The following is a 27,944-nucleotide window of genomic DNA, read 5'->3' as shown; positions in this document are numbered from 1 at the left end:
AAACGAAATAAAAAAGATGGTACCTAAGAAAAACCTAAAAGAAAAGAAACAAAAAACAGAATTGCGCCTTGGAAAACCAAGAACAAGAAAGCTGAGTATTTTTTGTTTCAGCCTCTCCTGTGTCTTCCAACACAGTGACCTACTCTTCCTTCGTCTCCGAATGCATCATATTCCCACGCCCCTTTCAAATCCCTAATCCACTTCAAATCCACTCTTCAATACCAATGGAGGATTCCGAGGGAGTCCTCAGCTTCGATTTCGAGGGCGGCCTCGACACCGTTCCTTCCGCCGCCGCCGCCCCTTCCGGTCCGCTCGTCCAACACGACTCTTCCGCTGCCGCTTCCGCTGTGTCCAACGGAGGCCCTCCCGCCCCGGTCCCCTCCACAGCCGACCCCGCAGCCGTCAACGTTCCCGGCCGACGGAGCTTTCGGCAGACGGTATGCCGGCACTGGCTGCGTAGCCTGTGCATGAAGGGCGACGCGTGTGGGTTTCTGCACCAGTACGACAAGGCGCGAATGCCTGTTTGCCGATTCTTCAGGCTCTATGGAGAGTGTCGGGAACAGGATTGCGTGTATAAACACACGAACGAAGACATCAAGGAGTGTAACATGTAAGTGTTTGACTATATGTATGTATTGTTCGATCTTAATTAGGTTGTGATGACTGTTATTCAAATTTTCCGTTTTTTGTTTTTTTGAGTTTTGGTTGTGTTAATATTGTCATATTATGTGTTTGAGTTGTTTCTGGTTGGGTTGTGAGTTATGGTGTAAAGGATCTGTGCTCCCAAGTGGTTTGGTTTAAGAAAATCTTATGTACGCACTACCAAGTTGCTTGATATATAACCGGGGACGTTTCGTTCGTGTTACTTACCCCACTTTCATTTTTTGTCCAAGAAAATGTTTTTCATTTTATGTTTGTTGAGTTCAATTGTTTATTACTTTAATTTATTTGCGTAAGATAAGATTGTTTATGCTTTTAATTTTAAAACTTTGCATCTGTAGGTACAAGTTGGGATTTTGTCCTAATGGGCCTGATTGCCGATATAGGCATGCAAAATCTCCTGGACCTCCACCTCCTGTTGAAGAGGTCCTTCAGAAGATCCAACATTTATATTCCTACAATTATAATTCATCTAACAAATTTTTCCAGCAAAGGGGTTCTAGCTATGCCCAACAAGCTGAAAAATCCCAACTTCCTCAAGGAACAAACTCTACAAATCAAGTTGTGACTGGAAAACCATTGCCAGCAGAGTCAGGAAATGCCCAGCCACAGCAACAAGTTCAACAGTCTCAGCAGCAGGTCAGCCAGAGTCAAATGCAAAATGTTGCTAATGGCCAGCCTAATCAAGCCAGTAGATCTGCTACCCCTTTACCTCAAGGAATATCTAGGTGTGTTCAGGGTCTTGTAGTTTTCAGTCAACCTATGTAAAATATTTTGAGTATGCTTACTGTTACATAAATACTATAAGCAAGGTACATTTTTAAGTTGTTCTTTTTTCGTTTGGGGGATTATGCCATTATTTGCCTTCTGTAGCTAGTTTTTCTTAAATTTACTGCCATTTACTTGGCTGTCAACGCATACATTTCACGCTGTACAATATTGACTGGTTACACTTAATGCATATACGTTTTAGTGTATTTCTTTTGCCACTTGTTGATTTTAAAGTGGTTAAACTTAATTGTAAACTGTACAAAGTCCTCTTTCTAGTTTTTAGTTCGTCTTGGAAATATAATAATCAAACAGGATAAGTGTCAAGTTCTTCACTACTGAATGTTAAAACTGGTCAGGGGATATTGTTTTTTATTGCCTGAAAAAACAATGATTTGCAAAAGGAGGAGGAGAGAAAAAGGGACACAGAAAATACAGCAAAAGGAGGGATAAATTGTTTGGGAGAGAGGGTAATGGCAAACAAATTGGACAACTGGCAACAGGCATTGGAGAAGCGCAGGAGTAAAAATGGTGGGGAAAATCATAGAGGATAGGCTGGAAAGTGAGGGTGGCATTTGATGATTTTGGGGTTAATGGCCTTGGACAAAACGAGGAGTGTTCTCTTGTATTCTTAATTTTTTACACTAGTTTTTTCTTTTGCTCTACACTCAGAAGATAAAGTACGAGGCAGAAGTGTTCCTAATTAAACTGTGCCTAGAAGCCTTTTAGCCATGGCAGCAAGGTAAAATACCAGAAGGGAAAGGTTAGATAAAAGAGACTTGTTGCCATTAATCTAATGAGTTGCCCTAGAGTCAAGGACCCAAGAACCAATAGAGGGGAATAAGAGAGACCAAAAAAGAGTTATTAGTTTGTACAACAAAATTAATGGGGAATTGAAGGCTGACAACATCATATCACTAGAGGGAGTTGGTGTGAATGGTTGGTGGTGGTTGATGAGTGTTGCAATGTCCCCTTAATTGTGGAACCTTGGCTTGCCTTAATTTGCAGCCTTATGCATCCTCATTTTGATAGGTGAAAGGCTGAATGTGTGTCTCATATTGGCTAGAGACTAGGCTTAGTGTTTTCAAAAAACGACCATGGTGGATTTTGGTGGTGGAATTTCCATCAGCCACCAAAACATGACGGCAGTGAATCAGGTTTTTCATGATGCCTCATAACAACTATGTTGGGCATCACAGAGTGGTAGTTTGGAGTGACCATGAAGGAATTATGGTCAGAACTCCAAACTTGGAAAAGCTAGCAATCAAGATTTTAAGCTTGGTCTCTAGCTCGTTGGGATGTGAGTGCAATTTTTAGTTTGAGCAAGTAATCATTGTTGTTCATGATGTGAATAACTTATTCATTTATTTTGTACAAAGTAGGAAGAAATTAATTAACATATAACTTATTCATAATGCAAATTCATTCATAAAAGAGGAATGGACTTGACCACAAAAAAGTTTGCATGATTTGGTTTGCTTAAAGTATAGCCAACAGCTAGCTCAAAGATATAATATTGGGGATGGCATGGACCCTATTCTATTGAATGACATTGGTGAGTGCAATGAGTGGTTAGTCGGACAAGTGGATGAGATGATGATAATGTTAATGAAGATGGGGAAATGAGTAGGCTTTTTATGATGATCCCGCACTTAATTGATCAACTATTTCTGAAGCTTCAGGTAGTCCGATAACCAAGAATTTATAGAAGGAGAAATGCAAACAGTAAAAGAAAGCAACCACTAAGTGGTAGTATTGTTATTGGATCCTCCCAAAAGGAGGGAGGGGCAAAGAGAAGATTCGATGGGAACGAGATGCAATTTGATACCTTTGATTTTGGGTTTGAATAATTACTTAACTTTGATAATAGCTTTTCTGAAGGAGAAGAGGAAGAGTATGCCCCTTTGGTATTGATGCCTATCTTGGATCCATTGTTGAGCCACCTTCATTGCCAGACTGTAAGATGGTAGCTTAGAGTGTGGTGGGGGGAGTGTTGGAATGTTGGCTTAGTTGCAATTACCCTAAGTTGCCTTAAATGTGATTTCTACTAGGCCACCTTAGTTGCAACCTCATTGAGGGCTGCTGTAACTGTGTCCTCCAGGGTGGTGCTTAGTTCCATATCATTTAAAGATATAACTGAATAGAGCTTACAAAGCTTGGACAATCCTCATTTTACTAGCCAATTGTGTGGGATTGAATTACGTCCTTAGTTCAAATTCTAAGTTTACTTATTTACCCTATTTTGGTCATATTACCAATGTAGAACCTGTAACACATCCCTCTTATGTTGGGAACTGGACATCGCAAGTTTAAAGTTTGACTTCTATAGATGATTCAATAGGGGTAATTCAATAGGTCCAACAACAACTACTAGGATCACCAACACTCCTCTCATGTTGAGGTCTGAACATCCAACCCTCTTTACTTGTTTCTGCAGTGTTTAGGGTGGTTTGCTGTTTCTACTGTTGGTTTTACGTTTACAGAGAATTTTTCTGTTGTAAGGAGCTGTACTTCATTCCTTACAGTTCAATACTGTCCTGATTTGTAGTCACGACTCATTGATGGAGACGGGCAAGTTTTTATATATATTAAATGGTTTGACATTAAAAGGTCAGAGATCTCTGTTTTCTTAACTTGTTATTGTGTTGCCTCTGTTATTCAAGTAAAGTTATGGTATTCATCCTCTGCTTCTAGAGTCTAAATTAGCATTACCTGATGGATGATTTTAATGAAGCACCAATTACTGAAATGAGATTGATACATTATGATAGTCTTTGGAAGTTAAAAGATGGATAAGTTCATGAGGGATTCAACACCTTCAAATTGAGTATTTAATCCTATAAAGTATTGCTTTAGTTGAATCAATATTTTCTCACTGGTGCGAATTGGTCTAATATACTTTCCCACCAAAACCATAGGTATTTTATTGTTAAAAGTTGCAATCGTGAAAATTTGGAGTTATCTGTACAACAAGGAGTATGGGCAACTCAAAGGAGCAATGAATCCAAACTAAATGAAGCATTTGACTCTNTGGAAAATGTGATATTGATTTTCTCAGTCAACCGTACTAGACATTTCCAGGTATGTTTTGTGTTAAGCCCACCACTTGGCTAGGTCTGTTAAACTTTCTGGATTTAGGCCATGATCTATTTTCTAGCCAATTGACTGGAAATTAACATATTCAGCTTTACAGGCTTACTGTAGGCTCAATTCTTGGCTAAGAAATAACTTATCAATGTTAGTAATATTTCACATTTAATATGGTGATTGAGCTTTACTATCTTTCTGGCACCCATGTTTTAAATCTTCAACACGGCCTCTTAATATAAGTACTTCCATGACACTGTTGGTTAGACTAGTACTGCATTTTAATTAATAGAAACTTCAAAAGTCGGATGTTTAATCTCAGGTTGTTTAATTTTGCATATCATGCTCTGCTTTTGACCTTTTTATCTCTAAAATTTTCAGTGGCATATCAAGTTCTCTTCTCTATCACATGCATTGTATAAAAGTTATTTTTTTTTTATTGGAAGACTTTTAGGAGTAGATCAAAGACTGGTTTTAGAAGCTATCTCTTCTAATATTTTTAATATAAATTGCCAGTGTTTTGTTTAGCAGACAAAGCAACAATAAAAATCACAGCTCTTTCTCTATTGAACAATTACCTGTTTTTGTAGTTTCTTTTGACATATAATCAACCTTGATCTTTGTCTAGCATGTTTTTCTTATTTATCTATGCATTATCTGTTTCTTGAAACATATCGTATTAACAGTTCCATATCAGTATCCAATTAACCTGTAAAACTGTAATTTAAATACGGGAGATAAGTTAACCATAATGGATTAGTTGGATAAATTGAGAGATAGTTGATACTCTTTCTTTGATTTTGTTGTGATGCTTAAATTTGCTAAGTTAGGCATGAAGAAATGAATTAACCCAACTAATTTTATATTATTGATTGCTTGTTAATTGGTCTTTTACTGATGATTTAATTCCACAAGAGGAATAGTCTTACAATTATAATTTTCTAATCTGCATTATGTTTACTTAGTAGATTACTTAATCCACTGTGATCATCAAATGCTTCCTGTCAGCCCTTCACAATTTTCATTTATAAAATATAAAACGAAAAAGAATCCTTTCATGGCTTTTCTGTGGCTGTGGCCAATTTCCTGAACCTGAAGTTACCTGTGTTTTGGCAGGGTTGTGCAAAGATGACATCCAGAATTGGTGGTTCTGTTGCTGGGGGTAACTGGAAATATGCTCATGGAACTGCACATTATGGGCGAAACTTCTCAGTTAAATGGTTGAAGGTATAAAAACACTTTTAACAACTTCCATGTGTTAATTTTTTCAAGGGATAGCAATAGTCTTGGGTGAAATCACCCCAAGTATACTTAAATAGGTCTGTTGCTAAAGGGAAATTCAAATTTCAAATTGCTGTTCTGGGGAAATTTTAAAATTTATTAAGTTGTAATCTTAGTCACTATTCAGTTTATAATATTTGGGTGTTCCCTTTATCCATTATGGTGAGGAGTTGCCTGTATAATTTGGAGAGACTCGTGATTGTTGACTATTTAAAGTTAAGGGTGCAATATGTAAGATTTTGTGGAGTAATAGCATCTATTTGGGATGGAATTCAAGGACTTCAATACTTTATCTGAATAATTTTATTGATGTAACATGAATGGTTTGTGCAATATGTACATTCAAGAGAATGGGATAAATAACAGAATCAATTCTTAGTTGGGTTTGAATCAACAAATTACGGAAACTAGGAAGTGTGAGCATGGGAGATACTCTAGTCATGTGGTCAGTTGCTCCTAAATCAAGAATCTAAACATCCTAATACATAGGGCCAATAGTATTGAGTGTACTCTTATCTTTCATGGATAAAGTATACAATTTAAAGGACTTAGTCATTTATTCAATTATTAGGATAAAGTTCCTTCTTACAGGCTTTCATACATGTTGAAGAAATAGCAAAACAAAGATGTTTGTCAAAAGAACCTAAAAATTTTATCTACTCAAATTGGAGCCTAATGGGTATTTACCCTCACTTGGAATGGGCTTAGGAGGTCCCAACGACCTTGTCTATGAAGGGGCCTTGGTGAATGAGCTTTGCCAGAGTAAGGCGGATGGTCTACACGTTGATACTGGTGTAGTGTGATGGTATGAGGCAACTTTGTTGATGACTCAACTATCAGTGTTATGATTGCCAACGTGGGTTGGACAATTCTGGCCCACCACTAACCTCAACAATAACCTTGAACAAGGATGGTGGTGGTGGTTAACGAGGCAACAGAAACCTGGCTCTTGGGATCTTTATACCAACTTTAATTATGTAAGGAAATAAAGAATTATTTTATTGATAACAATCAAACCAATTACATTTTCGTCATTTATATTTGTAATAATCAAATTCTTTAAAATAAGAAAATAAAAATATACTAAAATAAATAGGAAGATTTTGAAGATATATTTTCCTAATCACTATGGAGATACTAATGATATTTTTATCGTAATAATCTAATATTTAAAACAATAGTTTCAATCTATAGAATCAACACCTTGAGATCCTTCTTGATCAACATCTATAGAATTTAGGTCATTTGGATAATTACCAAGATAATATATTTATTTGATGAGATGCATATATCATCTAGGGAAAACAAAGTGGTTTGCCTTGCAATGGATCATTTCAAATTGCTCTATGACCGCCAACCAAATGTAGAGGTGATTGTTTCATATTAGATTTGAGTCCCCCTGATGGACAAACCTGTGAAATTACATTCCTGCTAAGCACTACCGTAGTGTTCTCCACATATAAAACATGACCCTAGAGGGAGTTATGGACTTCCAACCCGGTTTGTCTGGTTGGAAACATCAGGATGAGGTTGAAACTAAAAGGATGTACAACTCTATCCGTCAGAGGAATTAAAATCCCACCTTAACCTACCTAATCGTTTGATGGAATTACTGAGTTAATGTCATGTAATGTAACCCATTGTCATTACTGCCAAATAGTTAATTTATACCTGATTTATGATTTCTTAACACTGATATTCAGCATCTTCGGAGATATTTGTCTTGTGCTCCCATTCACGAATTAAAAGTTACATTAGTTTAGCCATTGATATAAAAGCAAGTTTCTAAAGATGCTCACGACTATCAGCGAATTGAAGAAGCTTCCAATTGAGAATTTGCTTCAGTTATCTGGCATCTTGCACCTATTTTTTCATAATCTAACCAGCAGAGGCTGCAATTTTATTATCATGCTATCAAATTTCTCCCCTTCCGTTCATCTTCCAAACATTCAAACCTTTATCAAATTGGACATACAATATCAATTCATTCTCTGACCACAAATTAATCATCCACAACTTTGTTGTCTGTGGTTATTATTGAGCATCCATGATATCTTCCATTAGATTTTTAGTTTGAGATTTTAGGATTGCTCAGTTGAGAAATAAGGTTCAGCCTTTCACCAAAAATGAAGAAAAAGAAGTTTGGTGTTGTTATTTTGAGGAATTCAGCTTGTGTTTGGTTTTCTTGGGTTGTAAAAGAAAACGGGTGTGAAAAAGAAACAATTGTCCAATAACTCCTAAGACTTAAGTAGCTGTGGGCTGTCTAACTAACCAACATATATTTTTCTTTTTCATTGGTTACTGGAGTTGCCTTTGTTGATGGTTTTCTCTGAGCTGCAGCAACTGGGAGAAATTTGTGCATGAACCAATATCGGAAATTGCATAATGATATATTATAATTTTCTGTAGTACATTAAATCTGTCTAATTGCATTTCTTATTTGCAGTTATGTGAACTGTCTTTCCACAAAACCCGCCATTTAAGGAATCCATACAATGAGAACTTACCAGTGAAGGTATTATCTTTCTCATTTCTATGATTTAATTAGTAGCTTGATGATAGTTTTTTTCTTGCTTTACTCTTGACTTGATGTGAAACCTTTTGAGTGGTTCTTATATAGAAAAAAGTTTCGTTTTGAAACTACTTTCTGTTGGAATTTGATCCTTCTAGGTGTGGATGTGATCCTTATTACAATGTTAATTGGTCTACTTCTCCCTTGCCCTATACTTTGAATTTCATCTTTTATCGCTCAACTTTTTATCTTTTTCTACCTTGGTTCATTTTAGTAGCCATTTCTGCTGTACCGCTTATTAGGGAATAGGTCTACCAAGTATAATACATGATAGGTGTAGTCTTATGTCATTTTTGACCATTTGTTATGATATTGATTATTAACTGCTTCACATTTAACAAATGAAAGTTGATTTACTTGGTTACAGTTGCCAGTCAGCTACATCAATCAGTTTCTTAATGATGAGACTGTCTGTTTCTTGCTACACACTAGATGCATGCTGATTGTGGAAACTAAAATTGGCTATTAATCTTTAGGTTAAATCTTTATAGAGCCACAACACAGAAAGTGATATTGGTATGAAACGAGACCAAGAACAGACCATTTTTGGCATGTCCTGAAATTTATGGCTGCTCAAAGTTATTTGAAGTTTTATTGAGTGTAGATGTTTCTTTTTCTATATTCTGAAATCGGGATATATTTTTAAATCATTGATCCATGTTTGCCCACATATTTCAGCACTAAATATGTAACGGTTGTTTTCCTAGTTCTTTATGTTTATTCACCAAACTATGCCAGCAATTCACTTTTTGTGCTTTCACTTAACAAATTAAGCTTGTGGGGAGTTTGTTCATGACTAGTATTAAATATTACGTGTATGCAATTGCAGATAAGTAGAGATTGTCAGGAGCTGGAGCCCTCTATTGGAGAGCAACTGGCATCATTGCTTTATCTTGAGCCAGATGGTGAACTTATGGTATATTCTCCTTTGAGTCATCATTTTTTTTGTGAATAGAAATGAATAGGTAATAATGATGATATAAAAATGGGAGAAAGGCAAATTGGTCTGGATGTTACAATGAGAAACTAAGTATCTTTGGATTGGTGTGATATTTGTTATACCTCGTATAAAATGGAACGTTGTTGGTAATAAGAAATTTCTAGACATGATTGTAGGTTGGTATCAAGAATCTTGTTAAACATGGTTCAAACTTAAAAGATGCTACGGTAGTCACTTTTTGTCTAAGCTGTCAACCCTTGATAGTGTGTGCACACGTGTGAAAGAGAGCGGGGTGGAGGTAATAACATAATAATGAGTGCAACTCCTCGTACGTATCTTAGTTTGACTGTGACCTAGTAATTCAGAAATCTATGGTGGACAACCTTTTTATAAGGAAATTTAGGAAAAGAAGACTTTATATGCTAGTTATTATAATGAATCTCCTTAATCGTTAGCTAATGTCTCAGTCGAAACCTTAATTAGAATTGTCATGGCAACGTTTTGTAGCATAACATTATATTGGGAAGCTTTCTTAAGCTATAGTGGATCGATTATTCTCTTCTATAATTCTCGGGTTGAATTTTTAAGGATGAGATAGAAATAAGGTAAAGGGAAAAAAGATAGAATTAAATCTAAAATTTTTCAATCACACTAAATAATTAATAGGTTAAGTTACTTTTTAGGCTTTCGCAGTCTTATGAATCTTTATTACAATTTACAAGTTTATGTAGTTATAAAGATTTTGACTGGGTGCATATACTAAATTTCTCGAAATGGATGCGCAAAACATAAACTGCAGTGTTGAACTGAGGTGGTTTAAGAATTGAATTAATCTCAGCTCTTTTGTATTTACAGGCCGTTTCAGTCGCAGCGGAGTCTAAACGGGAAGAAGAAAAAGCAAAGGGAGTGAATCCAGATAATGGAGGAGAAAATCCAGATATTGTTCCATTTGAAGACAATGAAGAAGAGGAAGAGGAAGAAAGTGATGAAGAGGAGGAGAGCTTTGGTCATGGTGTAGGGCCAGCTGGTCAAGGCAGGGGTAGGGGCAGAGGTATGATGTGGCCACCTCACATGCCCCTTGGGCGTGGAGCCCGACCCATGCCTGGAATGCAGGGCTTTAACCCTGTAATGATGGGTGATGGGTTATCCTATGGGCCAGTTGCACCTGATGGTTTTGGTATGCCAGATCTTTTTGGTGTGGGACCCCGTGCTTTTGCACCATACGGTCCCAGGTTCTCTGGTGATTTTGGAGGTCCTCCAGCAGCCATGATGTTTCGAGGGCGACCTTCTCAACCAGGGATGTTTCCAGGTGGTGGTTTTGGGATGATGATGAATCCTGGACGTGGTCCCTTCATGGGGGGGATGGGGGTTGCAGGGGCAAATCCAGCAAGAGGTGGTAGGCCGGTTAATATGCCTCCAATGTTTCCACCACCTCCACCCTTACCTCAGAACACAAACCGTCTGGCCAAAAGAGATCAAAGAGCTACTGATAGAAATGATAGGTATGGTTCGGGATCAGAGCAGGGTAAGAGTCAAGACATGCTCAGTCAAAGTGGTGCACCTGATGATGACACGCAGTATCAGCAAGGATACAAAGCCAACCAGGATGAACATCCTGCTGTCAACAACTTCCGGAATGATGACAGTGAAAGTGAGGATGAAGCACCTAGGAGGTCAAGACATGGAGAGGGGAAAAAGAAAAGGCGGGGCCCAGAAGATGTCAATACAAACTATAATCATTAGCTACCTTATCCTTTCACCAAGCACTCCATATTCATGATCCACTAACCAGGGTGCCATTTTCTAATGCTTTGATAGATTTCTTTGTTTCAGAAAATACTTGAAACTCTGTTCACTGATCATATCATTTTTACATATGGTTCATTGGATATTTAGTATCAAACGTATCAGGATCAAGATGGTACTTTAGTATGCTTGGTGAATGTACACCTACATGTATTTGTAAAGGGATCGTATCATTCGAGTTCTCAATGAAAAAGGTGGGATTTATACCATACACTTATGGACGACTTATTAACCAAGACAACTCTTCAGCTTCTATCTCGATCGATTAACACAATAATTGTCTGATTTAATCCCTTATAATTAGAAATGACATTTAATGTAAATAAAATGTTTATTTTAAGGATAAAGATACTTAGACAATATTTTTTGACAACATTTGAACATCATCATACGTGTCATTGTATGATTGATCCATGGTGGTGTTATTGTGTCATTTGGACCAATCACACAATGACATGTATGATGATGTTCAAATATTGTCAAAAAATATTGTCTATGTATCATTACCCTTATTTTAATTGTGTGAATCATACAATGTAATGAATTTAATCACTCAACAAAAAAATGTTAACGTTCTTAAAATAAATGCTTAACCTGCTTTTCTAAGCTTGCTCATTGCTTATACAACCCACTTTAACAATAAATTATACGTACTAAAATTTTAAATTAAAAAAGTAAAATAAATATAATTTAAATATTATTATTTTAAATTATTAAGTAAATTTTTTTTATTTGATGCACCACTCACATAGAACTTTGTAAACAATTATATTGAACATGGCTTTAGGAGAGCCTTTCGTACAAACTAATTGAATATACTTTTTTGCGTTAGTTTAGTTCGGTTCCTGCAAAAAGGCACTCTTCTATGCAATCCCAATGCTTATTTTGAATAATTATAAGAATTAATTCTACTACTTAAAATTACATAAAAAAAAAGATAAGTGAAATAACTGTTAGTTTTGGCTTTAACGTGAAATTGAAATAAGGAAAAAAAAAATTGAATCTAACTTTAAAAATAATGGGTCAAGCTAATTTATTTTGGCCAGTCTTATATTTAGCTTGTAAAAAGTAGAATTAGTTATTTGGCATAAGAATTATTGGTTAATTTTGTTGTTCTATCCCTATATTATGATTGCTTTGATTTGAATAATGATTGGTTAACGTGTATGTGAAGCAACCCATATAAACAAAATTGAAAAAAAAAATTATACAAATGTTGTAACATTAATTTCATATCTTAATAATAAATTTGAAATAAACATAATATTATAACCACATCAAATAGATATATTAAAATTAAATTTTTCATGAAAAAAAAACAAAAATAAATTATTGTTTAAGCTAAAAAAACACAACAATTAATTAATATTAAATGCAGATAAAAGAACTTAGAAATTTAAATATGGAGTGAATAAAATAAAACAAAAGAGTTTTATCTAACTTAAAAATTAAAATATAATAATTATTTTAATAGACTATGTAGGTTAATCTGTTTTACCTCGTCATTGATTCACTATATATGTACTATACGTGACAAGAAATCCACAATATTTAACTTGTCTCATTTTTTACAGTATAACAATAGTAAAAACAATAATGTTTAAATGATTAACTTTATGTATGTATATATAAAGTGAAAACAATAATTTTTACCATCATTACATCACTCCAATAATTATTTCGACCGTAATTATATTGTTTTTCATGATTACTATTTCTTTACTCTTAGTATTGATTTCATCATTCTCGTATACTAGTACCATTATTCACATTGCTATCACTAACACTAAACACTGCTTTGAATCTTGGGTGAATGAAAGTGAGCTTTTCATTGTAATGCACCCACCTACCTGTCTTCTTTTCCTCCATTTATCTACCACTTTTTATTACAACTACATTGGATCACTTCACTGTTAAATCAATTTGATGATAACTATCAAATAATGAATCCTTATCTTTATTGGTTAAGTTCTTCTAGTTGCATTTTTTTAAATCTATTAATTGCTGCTTAAAATGTCATTCTTCCAAAACTTGAACTATTAATCCTTCTTTAATTTTTGTCGTTTCATATAAGATATATATATATACTGACATCATGTTATAATTTTGTCAGTCTACTTTCTGAGAAATTATATTGCGAAAATGATGGTTAAAATTTGAACATATTTTTGCCGGTCCTACGATGATGCAATGAAAACACTGACGTGGATATAGAAGAAATGCAGGAAAATTGATGTGTATAAATAGAGGATGGAGATGAGATGTGAGCATAGAGGAAGTGAGAAGTGAAAAAGATTGTGAAATGGGTTGTATGCGTATATCAGTAGTAGCAGTGTTGTGTGCATTAGTGATGAATGGAGTGTCGTGTGCAGATTTGAGTTCTACTTACTACCACACAACATGCCCTCAACTATATTCCATTGTCTATGGAGTCATCAACCACGCTTACATCACTGATCCCCGCATTGCTGCCAACCTCATCAGGCTTCATTTTCATGATTGCTTTGTTCAAGTACGTCACTGCTCATATTTTACTTCAACTTCAGGAGTATATTCAAATATTCAAATTGCATTTGATTTTTCTGACAGGGTTGCGATGGATCAGTTTTGCTGAATAACACTGATAGCATAGAAAGCGAACAAGATGCAGCTCCAAATATCAATTCATTAAGGGGTTTGGATGTGGTTAATAACATCAAGACAGCAGTGGAAGATAGTTGTCCAGAGACAGTTTCTTGTGCTGATATTCTTGCCATTGCAGCTGAAGTAGCTTCTGTTCTGGTAAGTCCTTTTTCCAAACCCTAATGGTAAGTCCAGAGACAGTTTTTGCCTAGTATATAAAATAAAATTCTCTCAATTCAAACCTTATTTTCTTTTTAAAGGGAGTTTGTAAAGGCTTGACATTGTTGGTAGACCCTAATGCTTATATACTTAAGGTGAAGAATACATATCAGTCATGATATTTAAGTTAAAATGCTCATTGAATCATCCAATGCAGAAGAATATGTCAGACAGTACACTCAACCTAAAAAAGAAAAACAGAAATTGTACTTTTTCTTAAAACCAACTGTTTGTTAGCTAAAATTAAGAGTAACAACAGTTTGACACACCTAATACCAACAAAATAATTTTAAAAGAGTAATTTTTTGTAGTTTTTTGAGAAAAAAAAAGAAAAAATAGTATTATGTAGAAAAATTATGTGTATAAAAGTACCATTTCTCTAAAATTAACTACCAAGTTTTATGGCTTTGATAAGATTTTCTCTTAAAGAGGTTAAAATTTTGTGTTTGACAGGGAGGAGGTCCATCATGGTCAGTTCTATTAGGAAGAAGGGATAGCTTAACAGCAAACAGAACCCTTGCCGAAACAAACCTTCCAGCACCACACTTCACACTTTATCAACTTAAACAATCTTTTGCTGCTCAAGGTCTCAACACTACTGATTTAGTTTCACTCTCAGGTATACTCAATAAAATTCATATTTTCTCACATTTAGAAAGTTAAATGCTTGAGATACTTTTTTTATGAACTAGATTCGGTATCATGGTCTATTTAAAACCTTAAACTTATTATTACACTTGTCATTTAACATTAATTTTTCCAAAGTCCGGGTTCTTTATGAAGCATTAATGTATGAACAGGTGCACATACGTTTGGACAAGCACACTGCAACAATTTCATCGACAGATTATACAATTTCAACTACACTGGAAGTGCTGATCCAACTCTGAATAGCACTTACTTGAAAGCATTGAGTGAGATATGCCCAGTAGATGCTACTGAGGATAACCTCGCCGATTTGGATCTGATAACTCCTAATCAATTCGATAACAAATACTACTCCAATCTTCAATACCAGAATGGGCTGCTTCAGAGCGACCAAGAACTCTTCTCCACTTCTGATGCTGATACCACTGACCTTGTGAATAGCTTCAGCAGTGACCAAAGTGTTTTCTTTGAGAACTTTGTAGTGTCAATGATAAAAATGGGTAGTATTTCAGTGCTGACAGAAGATGAAGGAGAAATTCGGTTGCAGTGTAATTTGGTGAATGAAGACTCGTCTGGTTTAGTTGGTGTGGCATCCAAGGCTCCAAAACAGAAGCTCGCAGCATAGTTATAAGCTGATGGGAATGTGCTGTAAAGGCAAAACGTTTATATTGCCCTACTTTTTCTTTCTCTCTTCTTGCTCGCTTTCTTTTCATGGCTTTCTTCTTATGCTTGTGTCTCTTTTCTTTTATTCTTTGTTTCCTATGTATGGGTTGGGGCAATCCTTTTACATTCTTTTGATATATTTATGATTATGAATAAAATCCACTTTGATGAATCTCATTATTCCATCTTTCTCATTTCTCCAGTTTATAAAGTTCGTTGTTTTATATTCTTTTACGCTTCATGATATGCTTATGTAAGTCCAGAGCTCAATTTAATTTCGATGATGTTCATGTTAAGCATGGTTGGGATGGAGCTTCGTAATTATTAAGGAGGTTATGGACTAATGTTCCGATTACATTTATAGGGCGCTTAAGCTATGCATATCTTTTCCCTACCTATCAACCAGTCCAACTACAAAATCATAGCGCATGTACGGATAACCTTTTATGCCAACAACTTTAAAGCAAATCATAAGCATAAATTCAATAAAAAAAGTGCAGAAATTTATAGAAATAAAAAATATACCAAATCATGATTGATTAAAATTTCAGAAAAGAAATTACAATTCCAAATTAATTATTTAAAAATAAACATAAAGAATTATTCACAAGAACGTCTTAAAAAATCTACTTTACAAGATAAACACAAAATCAACAATTACTTATTTATACTATAAACCCATCGTTCTTATAATTATCTCCAATCAATTAGCCATAAAAACAAACATAAAGATAAAAATGTATATATAATGTTACCTCATCATGCACTTATAAATATTCACATATATAAGAATTGAGTGTGAGTTTAAATTTTATATTGGATAAAAATGAGAAAGTAATCCACTATATAAGGATGAAGACCTAGTAATTCATTATCTTAAGATTTTGGATTGAAAATTGTGTTATTAAACTCAAATCTCATTGGTATTGTATCTTTTCAAAAAAACTTTTTCATAAAACTAAGTGCACGTCTATAAAAAAAAAAAAACAAAACATAGTGAGAGGAAACTAGATGAAGATCAATGAGAAAAGGATTATGCAAAATAAAAAAAAAAACGGAAAGATCTTGCAAAAGAACTCGTAACCTAAGAACTTGGAGCATCACATGATCAAAATTTAAGAATTACAAAGGAAAGTAGCTTCACATGATTAAAAATCATAATGCTTGGAAACTTATAGACAAATCTCAAGAAACAAAAGTCATTAGCAAAAGGATGGCGGTTGCACACTTCTTCACTCACTTTCTAATTAACTATGGCGAAAAAGGATATGTCTTCAGGGGGTGTTTATCTCTAGGAAGCTTAGTAGAAATGGAAGCAGATTTGGCTTTGTTAGATTCCTAGATGTCAAGAACTCCAAGTGATGACCATCTCTAGATGCTCCTGAATGGTCATTTACATTGAAGATGTCATGTTTGGTGCTAACCAACCTAGCTAAGGAAGGAGACTAGAAGGGACTGAGAAGGACTCAAGTAAGATAACTCTTAAGCAAGAAAGAAGTTGTAGTGATCTCAATAGCATATCTTTACTGAGCGTCAAAAGAGACAAATACAAGGGGTGAGGTGCTGAATTTATAGTTGATTCAGCCCCCTTGCACCAGCATCAACCATTTTTTATCATCACCCACCTCTCACAGATCATATGCCATGTCGAATCACGTTTTTAAGATGTGTGTACATGTATACAAAATAAGAAAAACAATATTAGTAGGGATGAAATAGAGAAAAGTAAATATGTTAGAATTTGCGGATGACACTTTGTTCTTTTGTAAAACATTTGTAAAGAACATAGTGGTTATAAAGAGTATCTTGAGTTGTTATGATCTTGCATCAAGTCTTGGGGTGAATAAATTATCTTGGTAGAAAGGAAAATTTCCACCGTTTGCAGGTAGAGTGTGGTTACTTAAATCTTTTATAACTCTATACCACTTTATTATGTCTTTACTTAATATACAAATCTGTGTTAGTGAACACATTATGAGGATACAAAGAAAAGTTTTGTGGGGTTGGGGTGCAGATGGGAGGAAAATAGCTTGGGTTAAATGGAAAACTTTATGTAAATCAAAGAGGGAGGGAGGTCTTAGCATTAAGGATTTAAATTTTTTTCATTGCAAAACTTTTGGCTAATTGGAAATGGAGGTTATGTATAGAAGAGAAGGGATTGTGGAAGGATGTTTTAGATTCAAAATATGGTTCATGTAGAAGCTTGGATGATAGAAAGTGTGGACAGAGAGAATCTTGTTGGTGGAATAATCTCCGAAAGGTATGTGGATTTGGTGAAGAAAAAGAACTTGGTTTGAAGAAAGTATAACTTAGAGAGTTAGTTCAGGGACTATAAAGCAAAATTTTAAGTAGGATTCAAGATGCTGAGCATAGTACACAAGTTTTGAACTTCAGTTTTCATGACAAAATATTTGTGTGAAATACAACGTTTTCTAAATTTCGTCACTTTGTGTGTTTCCAACCACATTCGACAGAATACGGAAATAACATTTGAAGAAGATAATGATTCCTACTCTTTACTGGTCCTACCATGGTACAATAATTCCATAAAAAAAAAAAAAATCAAGAAGTCAGCATCAGAACCAATATCATAAAGAATATACATACACGAAATTAAGTTAGTTTACCCTAATTACGAGAAATAATTTATAAAAAGTCAAGTTAATGGAAATATTTGAGAAGTCGTGAATTTCAAGATATCCACCCAATTTAATCTCATCTATAAATAAAGGATCAATGTGAGAGCATAATAACTTGAGATTCAAGAACAGCCAAAATGGGTTTTATGCGTGTAGTACTAATGGCAGTGTTGTGTTCATTTGCTTTGCATGCAGGGTTTTCTGTCACTAATGCTCAGCTTAGTCCTACGTTCTACAGAACAACATGTCCAAATCTATTCAATATTGTGTTTCAAGTCATCTTTCAAGCTTCCACCACCGATCCCCGAATTGGGGCCAGCCTTCTCAGGCTTCATTTTCATGATTGCTTTGTTCAAGTACGTACTTGTTTTTTTAGAACACTTATCATTGTTTTTTACTCTTCTTTTGTTGTACAAGCCACTGTTTCTGTTAATTACTAAAAATGGTTTTTTTTCTTCAGAACCTTACTGGTTTGAAAAGTAATCAGAAGAGATAAAGAAAGTACAACATTTAGTGTTCTTTTATCATGAGTACAGGATATAGATATTCTTTCAGAAAAGATAAATCTCAATAATGACAATAAAAAGCTATGGTCGATATCTAAGGTTAAGGTGAAAAATGAAGCTGTTATATTCTTGACAGGGTTGCGATGGATCAGTTCTGCTGAACAACACTGATAGCATAGAAAGCGAACAAGATGCAGCTCCAAATATCAATTCATTAAGGGGTTTGGATGTGGTCAATAACATCAAGACAGCGGTCGAAAATAGTTGTCCAGGGAGAGTTTCTTGTGCTGATATTCTTGCCATTGCAGCTGAAGTAGGTTCTGTTCTGGTAAGTACAAATTCCCAATCATTTAATTAACACACACACACATGTGTGTGTGTGTATATATATATATATATATATATATATATATATATATATATATATATATATATATATATATATATAGTGTGATCAATAATGCCCTAACTAGGGCCTATAGACCAAAAAACCAAATTACAGTTTATTAAAGACTTAAAATATGGCAGGGACTAAAAATTACATGGTATTGGGATTTAAATATAAAATTTATATAACAAAAATGATTTTGAAATATATATATATATATATATATATATATATATATATATAATTACAATTCAACCTCAACCCTTTGTATCAGAGCTACTACGTCAGAATTCATATCATTGGAAGATCTCAATCCTCCATAAGTATTAAGGGATGGAATCGGTCATTTTGTTTAATTTTAATGCTCTTGTAGCCACCAAAAAATTGTCTTATTGTGATAAATTAGTAATCATGTTAGGGAAGTTGTCTTTGGGTTTTAAAAAAAGAGCAAGACAAGGAAGATTTGCAAGAGTTGTAGGTTATTCTTTATGATAATTAACTGGCGTAATTAAAGACTTGATTGGAAAAAAAATGGCGTAATTAAGATTAAACCTATTCGAGTGAGGTGGTGGAAAGGGCATGGTTTTTAATTAATACCATAATTTTATGTGACTCGCTATTAATCATATGAAGTAATGACCTCAAATCGTGTTGAAATTTGCCTCCAAGATATATAAAAGAGAAAAGGGCACCTCCAGCAATATTCAATTAATTAATATACAACCTTGAGTGTGAAACAGCTAGTCGTTTTTTTCAAGTTTAGAGGCATACAATTCCTCTCAAGTAACATACCCAAAAATTCGGGTACTTAGGTATTTATTTATAAAGAAAATTTGTCATGACGTTGAACTGTAGTATACGGCAAAAATTATTTTGTTAATACATTAAAGTCAATAATTTAAGTATGTGTTGCATGTGCGACGTGGATGTTTCGTGTAAAATGCTTATTACTCAAAAGGAAAACAACATATGTATATTTGACTTTTTTGTTAAAAAATTAATGACCAACCTTACACAAAATATTAGTGCCATATCTAAAAAATGTAAAATATGAAATATGGTAAAAGGTTTATAATATATGTATTAAAGCCTTCTAATTTATCTATTTCAGGGAGGAGGTCCAGGATGGCCAGTTCTATTAGGAAGAAGAGATAGTTTAACAGCAAACAGAACCCTTGCAAATCAAAACCTTCCTGCTCCTTTCTTCAACCTCACTCAACTTAAAGCAGCATTTGCTGTTCAAGGTCTCAACACCACTGATTTAGTTGCACTCTCAGGTATACACATAAAAATACAAACTCTATTTTTAAGGTAAAATTAATATAGGGTTTCTTAAATTTTGTTTATAATTTCTTAAAAAGTGAAGGCTATCAATAAGATTTTTGAAACTGCATTCAGGTGGTCATACTTTTGGAAGAGCTCACTGCAGCACATTCAATAACCGATTATACAACTTCAACAACACTGGAAACCCTGATCCAACTCTGAATACAACTTACTTAGCAACACTGCGTCTGATATGCCCCCAGAACGCAACTGGGAATAACCTCACCAATTTGGACCTGACCACACCTGATCAATTTGATAACAAATACTACTCCAATCTACAGCACCTCAATGGCTTACTTCAGAGCGACCAGGAACTCTTCTCTACTCCTGCTGCTGATACCATTCCCATTGTCAACAGTTTCAGCAGTGACCAAAACGCTTTCTTTGCCAACTTTGTAGCGTCAATGATAAAAATGGGAAATATTGGAGTGCTCACAGGAACTGATGGACAAATTCGCACCCAATGCAATTTTGTGAATGGAAACTCGTTTGGATTAGCTAGTATGGCGTCCAAAGATCCTAAGCAAAACATGGTTTCTCAATCTTAATAAGTTAATGGAAAGTGTCATCTGTAAAAGGCAAATTCTCTTGCTATAATATTGAAATAAACCACAGAAATATGCATGCAAACGTGATTTGCTATGCACCTCTTATGTGTTTACTTTGAATCTTATTATTGTTCAACCATCATTCTCCATCTTTATTTTTCCAGCAATGAAAAACTCGCAAAGATTTTATATATCTAATCTTTATTTTATCCCCGAACAAAATGACAGATTTTGTGTACTGACCCGCTTCCCATATATGTAGAAACCTTTAAATAAAAACTCATAACAGAGATTTCTCTGGTCTTTAAAAAAAGAAAGAAATATATTTATAAGAGAATAATTCGGCAACACCAAAACATGTGTAGATACTTTCTAGAGAGACCTTATTCTAAATCTTATCAGGCCTCCAAGTTGACTTTAATAGGCTAGAGAATTTTCTAAAACAAGAAAAAAAATAAAACTGGAGCGTGGCATAATTAACACCACTGACAAGCTTTAAAAATGTTGATAATTGTAGGTCAAGGCATTCATACTAATTTTGCAAAGTAGAAGATTACCAAACTTGGTCATCACGACTAAATAACTTGTAAGGAAAATATTTAAAATTGAAGTGGTCTTGTAGCATTAGCTAAATTAGAAATGATTTGGTGCGTATGCTTATATCATGAAGCTTTTCTAATTAAACAAGATAGAAAACTATATAAAATTGTATAAAATGTTGAAAATATTTAAATTTATATATGGTTTTAATTCTGTAGCCTTGGAAGAAAGAAATACAGACTTTATATTACACAAGTAGGAGAGAGGAGAGAGAAAGTGGAATGCTTTATGAGATTCATGGAAGTAAATACACAGCTAAGAGGTAGATGGCAAAATCACTTTGCCATCCACACTTATTTGATTCATTTCAACACAGCACAAAGGTTTAGAACCTTTTATTTTGCCTCTACAACGCATATTATATATAACTTACTTAGATTGAGCAACAAGGTTCAGTTTAGGATCTTTGGAGGCCACACCAGCTAATGTTGCGGACGAGTTTCCATTCACAAAATTACATTGGGTGCGAATTTCTCCATCAGTTCCTGTCAGCACACTAATATTTCCCATTTTTATCATTGACACTACAAAGTTGGCAAAGAAAACACTTTGGTCACTGCTGAAACTGTTGACAAGGTCAACGGTATCAGCACCAGTAGTGGAGAACAGTTCTTGGTCGCTCTGAAGCAAGCCATTGAGTTCCTGAAGATTCGAATAGTATTTGTTATCAAATTGATCAGCTGTGCTGAGGTCTAAATTAGTGATGTTATCAACAGTTGCATTCTCAGGGCATATCCCACGCAATGTTTCTAAGTAAGTTGTGTTTAGAGTTGGATCAGGGTTTCCAGTGTCGTTGAAGCTGTATAATCGGCTTAAGAATAAACTGCAACGAGCTCTTCCAAACGTATGAGCACCTATACATATGTATCATCAATGGTTTGATAATGGAAAAATGATCTAAACTTAATATTTTTACGTATTTGTTGTTGCTGGCAAATTGAATCTGATTTTATCTGTACCTGAGAGAGTGACTAAATCAGTGGTGTTGAGACCTTGAGCTGCAAAGGAAGAAATGAGTTGATCTACTGTGAAGAAGGGTGCTGGAAGATTTTGATTTGCAAGAGCTTGACTTGCGTTTAAGCTATCCCTTCTTCCTAATGGAACATCCCATGATGGACCACCTCCCTGTAAATACATAAATTCAACTTCATATCATAGTTTCCAATTCAACTTCACAGCTATAATCATAGCCCTAATATTCTTCTTCTTTGCAATCATATTCATAAGTAATTGCATAACACACTAGCAACTTGAGATTTAATAGCTTATAAAGAATAGTCAATTAAGTTCTGTAAAAATTTGTTGAAATGATAAAACATAGAAAGAAGAGTAATAATATCATGATATACTTTTACATTCATTTAACATAGAATATAAAGGTAAAATAATAAAAAAAGTATAAAGTTTTATATTTTTTCAAGAAAAAAAAAGTAAAAATTAGAAAAAGATAGTAAGTGTGTTAAAGAATATTTTTCTAGAAAAAATAAGGTCATCTTGTTCATATGTATATGTCTTCTAGTTTATTTCTTTATGCATAATAATTTTTATAGTTATTATTGTTATCTTTGAGTTTGTTATATATATATTTGGATAAAAAAAGTAATTACAATGTGAAAATTTCCATAAATTACTCTCTAAGTATCCATCCATAAGGTAGGACAATCTAAAAAGAAGACAGATATCTTGTAATGAAAATACATGAAAAATAATTTTGGTATACCATATGTTGAGAGTATATAACGTATGATGTCTAACATGATTTTTCTTTTTTCAATATTGCACCAACTTTTTTTTGTATTGGTTTTCATTTATTATTTTACATAATATGTCTCACTCTTACGAAACTATGCTATTTTTTTCTTTGAGTTCATTATTATTTTCCAAGAAAAAGGATGGAATAGGCATTGTACATGTCCTACAATATATGCTTCAAAAGTTGACTATATATATTGAGATTATCCAAACCATTTTTGCCGACCTACCCAGAGTTGAATTTTTTTAGATATTAGTTATAAATAGTGGCTAACTTAGCAAGTTTCGCACTCAAGGTTCGAAAATTAAAAAGAAAAATTGCTTAAATTTTTTTTTCTTTTGAAGTTTATATTATCAAAACAAATATCTTGCATCAAGCTGACGAAAAGATGTATTAAGGCTCATTGTTCGAGTGTTTTTCATTAAACAATAAGGGAAAATGATATTTTAACACCAATTTTTGACACCATTTTGATACTATACACGTGTCAAATGTGATTGGACGATTTTAAATTAAAAAAAACTGAGACAAGAACAAATTTTGGAAGAGAAAAACCAATTTTATTTTTAATTTAAAATTATCCAATCATATTTTAACACGTATACAATATTAAAATGGTGTCAAAAAATTGGTGTTAAAATATCATTTTCCAAATAATAACGTTTAATGAATAGATCACTGAAGACATGCCTTGCACAGCCACTCTGAAACAGTTGACAACTTAGAAAAAGCAATAGAAAAATGCAAAGAGAGAGAGAAAATATATAGGAGGAATAAGTTATATAATCTTGCCACTTGTCCAACTTCTGGCAGCTTTTACATAATTGTAAGTTCTATTCTAGATAATTAATTTTTCAGTCATGTTGTTACAACTTTGATTATAATAAAAATTACCGAAATAAAATCAATTATTACTTCTGTAAAAAAAGTCATCGTCAACAAACAAACATTACACTACTTTTACTTTTTGAAATCTCTAAACATAATCACCAAATTATTTACTTAGGAAGATTTTTTAAAATCTGAAATAAATTGGATGTAAACCTTAATTAAGACAATTATGTAGTTAAAAGTGTAAATATAAATATAAAAGAACGAAAATTTTACTCAGTCAAATTTTTATGAAATTGTGTAAACATGATTACAAATCATTTTCATACATATAGTAGTAGATATGACCAGACAAGCTGAATAGAAACTACAAATATGCAAGAATCGATCTCTATTATCAATAAACACACATGATTTAATGGAAAATAGTCTCACTGTGATTAGGTTTTATTTTATAAAAAGTAAAATTAGAAAAGAAGTAAAACTCTTTTGGTTTACATTTAACTAAGTAAAAACACTTAATATTCAAGTCCTTAAAAATAGTATTATTTTCTTTTTTTTTGTTATTTTTATCTCCACCACTATTCTCTAGGACCAACCATAGCACATTACTTAAAAAGTGTTAATTATGTTCGATTTTATTTATTTTTAAATTTCATTTTTTTTTCTATTACAACTTACAAACTTTAAATTTGAATCCCAATAGGAAGAATTTTTAATCCATCCCACATCAATCCAAATTTAAAAGAAAGTGTGATTTGTGTTTTTGGTCAATATTCACCATTAGGGTTTGGAAAAAGGACTTACCAGAACAGAAGCTACTTCAGCTGCAATGGCAAGAATATCAGCACAAGAAACTGTCTCTGGACAACTATCTTCCACTGCTGTCTTGATGTTATTAACCACATCCAAACCCCTTAATGAATTGATATTTGGAGCTGCATCTTGTTCGCTTTCTATGCTATCAGTGTTGTTCAGCAAAACTGATCCATCGCAACCCTGTAACAAAAACAACAACTTCCTTCTTCATCTATCCCTATATAGCTTTTAAATTGCTATATACTCCAATTGCTACATATTGTAAAATAACATTCATCTGCACAACACAGTTATATATATATATATATATACTACCGAGGCACCGTCCATTAAATAGACAGCTGTAAAGGTCAACGTTTGTTTGTTAGGTTTTAGGATTACTCTTTTCTTTCTCTTCCTTTGTAAGGATCGAAATAAGGTTTGAGAAGAACAAATTTTGTTTATCTCTGCCAAAAAACCTCTTGCATTCATCTACATCTCATTGTCGTTAACAATACCTGTAAGAATTGATAATCCATTCAAGGAAAGTTTCTATTCACCCGGAATAATAAGTTAAAGCTTTTCTTTTCATTACTCGCTGTTTTCTTTGTCTCAGTGTTGGAAACCAAAGAAAGTCAAGGTTGTGAAAAACAAAACTAGCTGGTGATAGATAATATGCACGGGTTCAGTATGGTAAAGTGAGAAACATGATATATCTGTGTGCATCTAGAGCATGTTACGTACTTGAACAAAGCAATCATGAAAGTGAAGCCTGATGAGACTGGCACCAATTCGGGGATCGGTGAGGGAAGCATTTGAGATGACATTAAAGACAATATCGCTTAGCGTTGGACATGTTTCGTTGTAGAACGTGGGACTGAGCTGAGCATTAGTGACTAAAAACCCTGCATGCATCGCAAATGCACACAACACTGTCACTACTACTGCATTCATGGAACCCATGTTGAGTGTTCTTCAATTAATGCTGAGTTTATCTGTGCTCAGATCTCATTCCGAGCCTCCTATTTATAGAGGTCATTGAGTGGATTTCTTGTAAAACTTGTATTAACTTTTTTTAAGGAACTATTTCTCAGAAATTAAAAGAGCATATAAATTACATGACGTAAGTGTGTGATATCATGCATGCTAACGGCGACTACTTCTTGAATTGTGAATCATCGTGTAGGGCCAGAAAGAAAGAGCACGATCATTATGTTTCTGAAATGTTTTTTCTAGAATCTGTTAAATGTGGCTGGAGTTTAATAAAATGTCAATGTTTCAATTAAACATGTTGTGATCAGACCAAAACTCATGTATTAAGTTCAACAGCTTGAATCCCAATCAAAATCTTCACTTAATATGGCTGGAGCATGTGAAAAAAAATTAGGAAAATGTTACTGTTTTTTGACACAAAAACAAAAGTTAATGATTAGAATTAGATGTCTACACTTGCTAGATAGCTCTTGTGTTAGAATTAGATACATATATGTAATTGCTAACAACCCTGCATTAGGTTTGAGAACAATGACATTATAAACAAGCATTAGGCTATGGAAAACTAAAATTTAAATTTCATGATTTTTCATTGTTGAAATTATTTTAAGTAATCATAGAGGAAGGTGAGTAGATTCTCTTCATTAATCATGTGGTTCACTTTGTTTAGAAAAGAAAAATTAGATTATAATATATGAATAGAATAATTCATAATTTATAAATTTTAATTTTATAAGAATAAATTAAAATTAAAACTCGTTTCATAATATATTTTATCAACTAAAAATAGAAATAAACTTATTTTACAATCCGTTTAATTAAGATGTATTTTTTTTAACAAATATTATCTGTTAGTATTTTGTTAAGAAGAAAAGTTGGATTCATAAATCTCTCTTATTTTTTTTTTTTCAAATCCTTCAAATCATTTTATATAACTCCTAAATATTAAGAAAAAGAATTGAATCCACAATTTCCTTCCCTTTCCTTTCAATTTTTATGTTAACTTCATTATACTTCTGTTTAATTAGGACGTATGAAAGAAGTTAAAATCAAATAATGGAATTTGATGTGATCAAAGGTAACTGGATTTATTTTGTTGTCTTTATTCCTTTTAGTATTAGTTACTTTGGTAGGCTGTCTAAAGGTTGGTTTTTGTAATAATTACGTTAATATGAGAAGAATAATGATGTTTGATACATTATACATTTATTTGGTATAAGCATAAAATAGTTATTAAAAATCATATTTATAAAAATAAAAGTAAAAAATAATATAAAATTATCTCTGATAAAAAAATTTATATACGTGAAAATATCATTACTCACAATAAATATAGCGAATAACTGTCCTACATCTTTGTTCCATAATTTGTTTCCTTCTGGATAGGTAGGTATGTTTGATGGTGGGCTACTACTTGTGTTTACACTGTACTAAGGTTCTAACCTTTTGCACTTTCTTCTTTTAGTTTACATTTTCTTCTTTTAAAAAAAAAAAAAACATTGTAGGTAATATTTTTTAAATAATTAACAAGATTAGTATAATCGTTATAACTGATATTAGTGTCATATTTTTAAACAATTTAAAAGTATTACAGTGTAGGAGTAGGGAAAAAATGGAAAGATTTTATTAAGAAAACCTTATTGTGATAGAATAATTTACCAAACAAAATGTTTATTTATTTATTTATTTTCTGGATGTCAATTTTCTAATTTGGATTTGGATTGAGATGAGAATGAGATTCCAATTCAGTGAGTATTTACGAAAATACTTATGACAGCAAGGAAAATTATTTATAGAATAGGGTGGGCTCTCATTATTATTGTTACAACCCGATCCATCCCTTACTTAACAAATTTAATTTTTAAAAGTAATCTTTTAGATAAACTATGACGTTATTTAACAAATTTAATTTTTAAAATTAATCTTAGATAAATTATAATTTGTGAGTATTTCTGCGTTTTGAAATATATAATATAGCACAAACTTTTATATATATATATATATATATATATATATATATATATATATATATATATATATATATATATATATATATATATATATAAAGTTTTTGCATAACTTTATTAATTAAGTAATTTTCATTATTATAAAAAATAATTAAATAACAGTCAAATTTAAAAATAAAAAGTAATTAATAATTAATTAAATTAAATATTACTTTATAAACAAAATTATTAATATTTGAAACGGTCTCTATTATTAATAAAAGAATTATAATTAATTTATGAATTATCATCTAAATTGATTTTTGATATAAACTGTCAAAAGTTTG

The 27,944-nt window shown here is 33.0% G+C and overlaps 3 protein-coding genes across 3 annotated transcripts; 2 read left to right on the top strand and 1 right to left on the bottom strand.

Moving 5' to 3' along the window:
- The first annotated feature begins 41 nt into the window (after positions 1-41).
- Positions 42-11,323, top strand: LOC106775913 (30-kDa cleavage and polyadenylation specificity factor 30). Its single transcript, XM_014663162.2, has 7 exons — positions 42-610; positions 1,002-1,388; positions 4,347-4,509; positions 5,632-5,742; positions 8,243-8,311; positions 9,198-9,284; positions 10,164-11,323. Exons 1-7 carry the CDS (start codon positions 225-227, stop codon positions 11,049-11,051), a joined length of 2,091 nt encoding a protein of 696 aa, XP_014518648.1. The 5' UTR covers positions 42-224; the 3' UTR covers positions 11,052-11,323.
- Positions 11,324-13,325: 2,002 nt separating this feature from the next.
- On the top strand, positions 13,326-20,867 carry LOC106774868. Its single transcript, XM_014661896.2, has 10 exons — positions 13,326-13,626; positions 13,704-13,895; positions 14,409-14,574; positions 14,756-15,227; positions 17,231-17,340; positions 17,466-17,526; positions 18,033-18,261; positions 18,548-18,739; positions 19,911-20,076; positions 20,198-20,867. The coding sequence occupies exons 1-10, from the start codon at positions 13,417-13,419 to the stop codon at positions 20,674-20,676; spliced, it is 2,277 nt and encodes a 758-aa protein (XP_014517382.1). The 5' UTR covers positions 13,326-13,416; the 3' UTR covers positions 20,677-20,867.
- A 582-nt stretch (positions 20,868-21,449) lies between these two features.
- Positions 21,450-25,627, bottom strand: LOC106775744 (peroxidase A2-like). The gene is made up of 4 exons (XM_014662910.2): positions 25,403-25,627; positions 24,668-24,859; positions 22,236-22,401; positions 21,450-22,130 (listed from the first exon to the last, which is right to left on the bottom strand). The coding sequence occupies exons 1-4, from the start codon at positions 25,619-25,621 to the stop codon at positions 21,646-21,648; spliced, it is 1,062 nt and encodes a 353-aa protein (XP_014518396.1). The 5' UTR covers positions 25,622-25,627; the 3' UTR covers positions 21,450-21,645.
- Between the last annotated feature and the right edge of the window lie 2,317 nt (positions 25,628-27,944).

The sequence above is a fragment of the Vigna radiata genome, chromosome 10, assembly GCF_000741045.1.
Source record: "Vigna radiata var. radiata cultivar VC1973A chromosome 10, Vradiata_ver6, whole genome shotgun sequence".
Taxonomy (NCBI): Eukaryota; Viridiplantae; Streptophyta; class Magnoliopsida; order Fabales; family Fabaceae; genus Vigna; species Vigna radiata.
The sequence above is the reverse complement of the archived record's forward strand: the minus strand, read 5'-3'. Positions and strand labels throughout refer to the sequence as shown.

Excerpts from the sequence above, each read along its gene's own strand:
- LOC106775744 (XM_014662910.2), bottom strand. The coding sequence starts at position 25,621 with ATGGGTTCCATGAATGCAGTAGTAGTGACAGTGTTGTGTGCATTTGCG. Across the intron at positions 24,860-25,402 it reads TTCATGATTGCTTTGTTCAA|GGTTGCGATGGATCAGTTTT; the intron begins GTACGTAACATG and ends TTTTTGTTACAG. Across the intron at positions 22,402-24,667 it reads CTGAAGTAGCTTCTGTTCTG|GGAGGTGGTCCATCATGGGA; the intron begins GTAAGTCCTTTT and ends ATGTATTTACAG.
- LOC106774868 (XM_014661896.2), top strand. The coding sequence starts at position 13,417 with ATGGGTTGTATGCGTATATCAGTAGTAGCAGTGTTGTGTGCATTAGTG. Across the intron at positions 15,228-17,230 it reads AAACAGAAGCTCGCAGCATA|TGAACACATTATGAGGATAC; the intron begins GTTATAAGCTGA and ends AATCTGTGTTAG. Across the intron at positions 17,527-18,032 it reads GGTGGAATAATCTCCGAAAG|AACAGCCAAAATGGGTTTTA; the intron begins GTATGTGGATTT and ends TTGAGATTCAAG.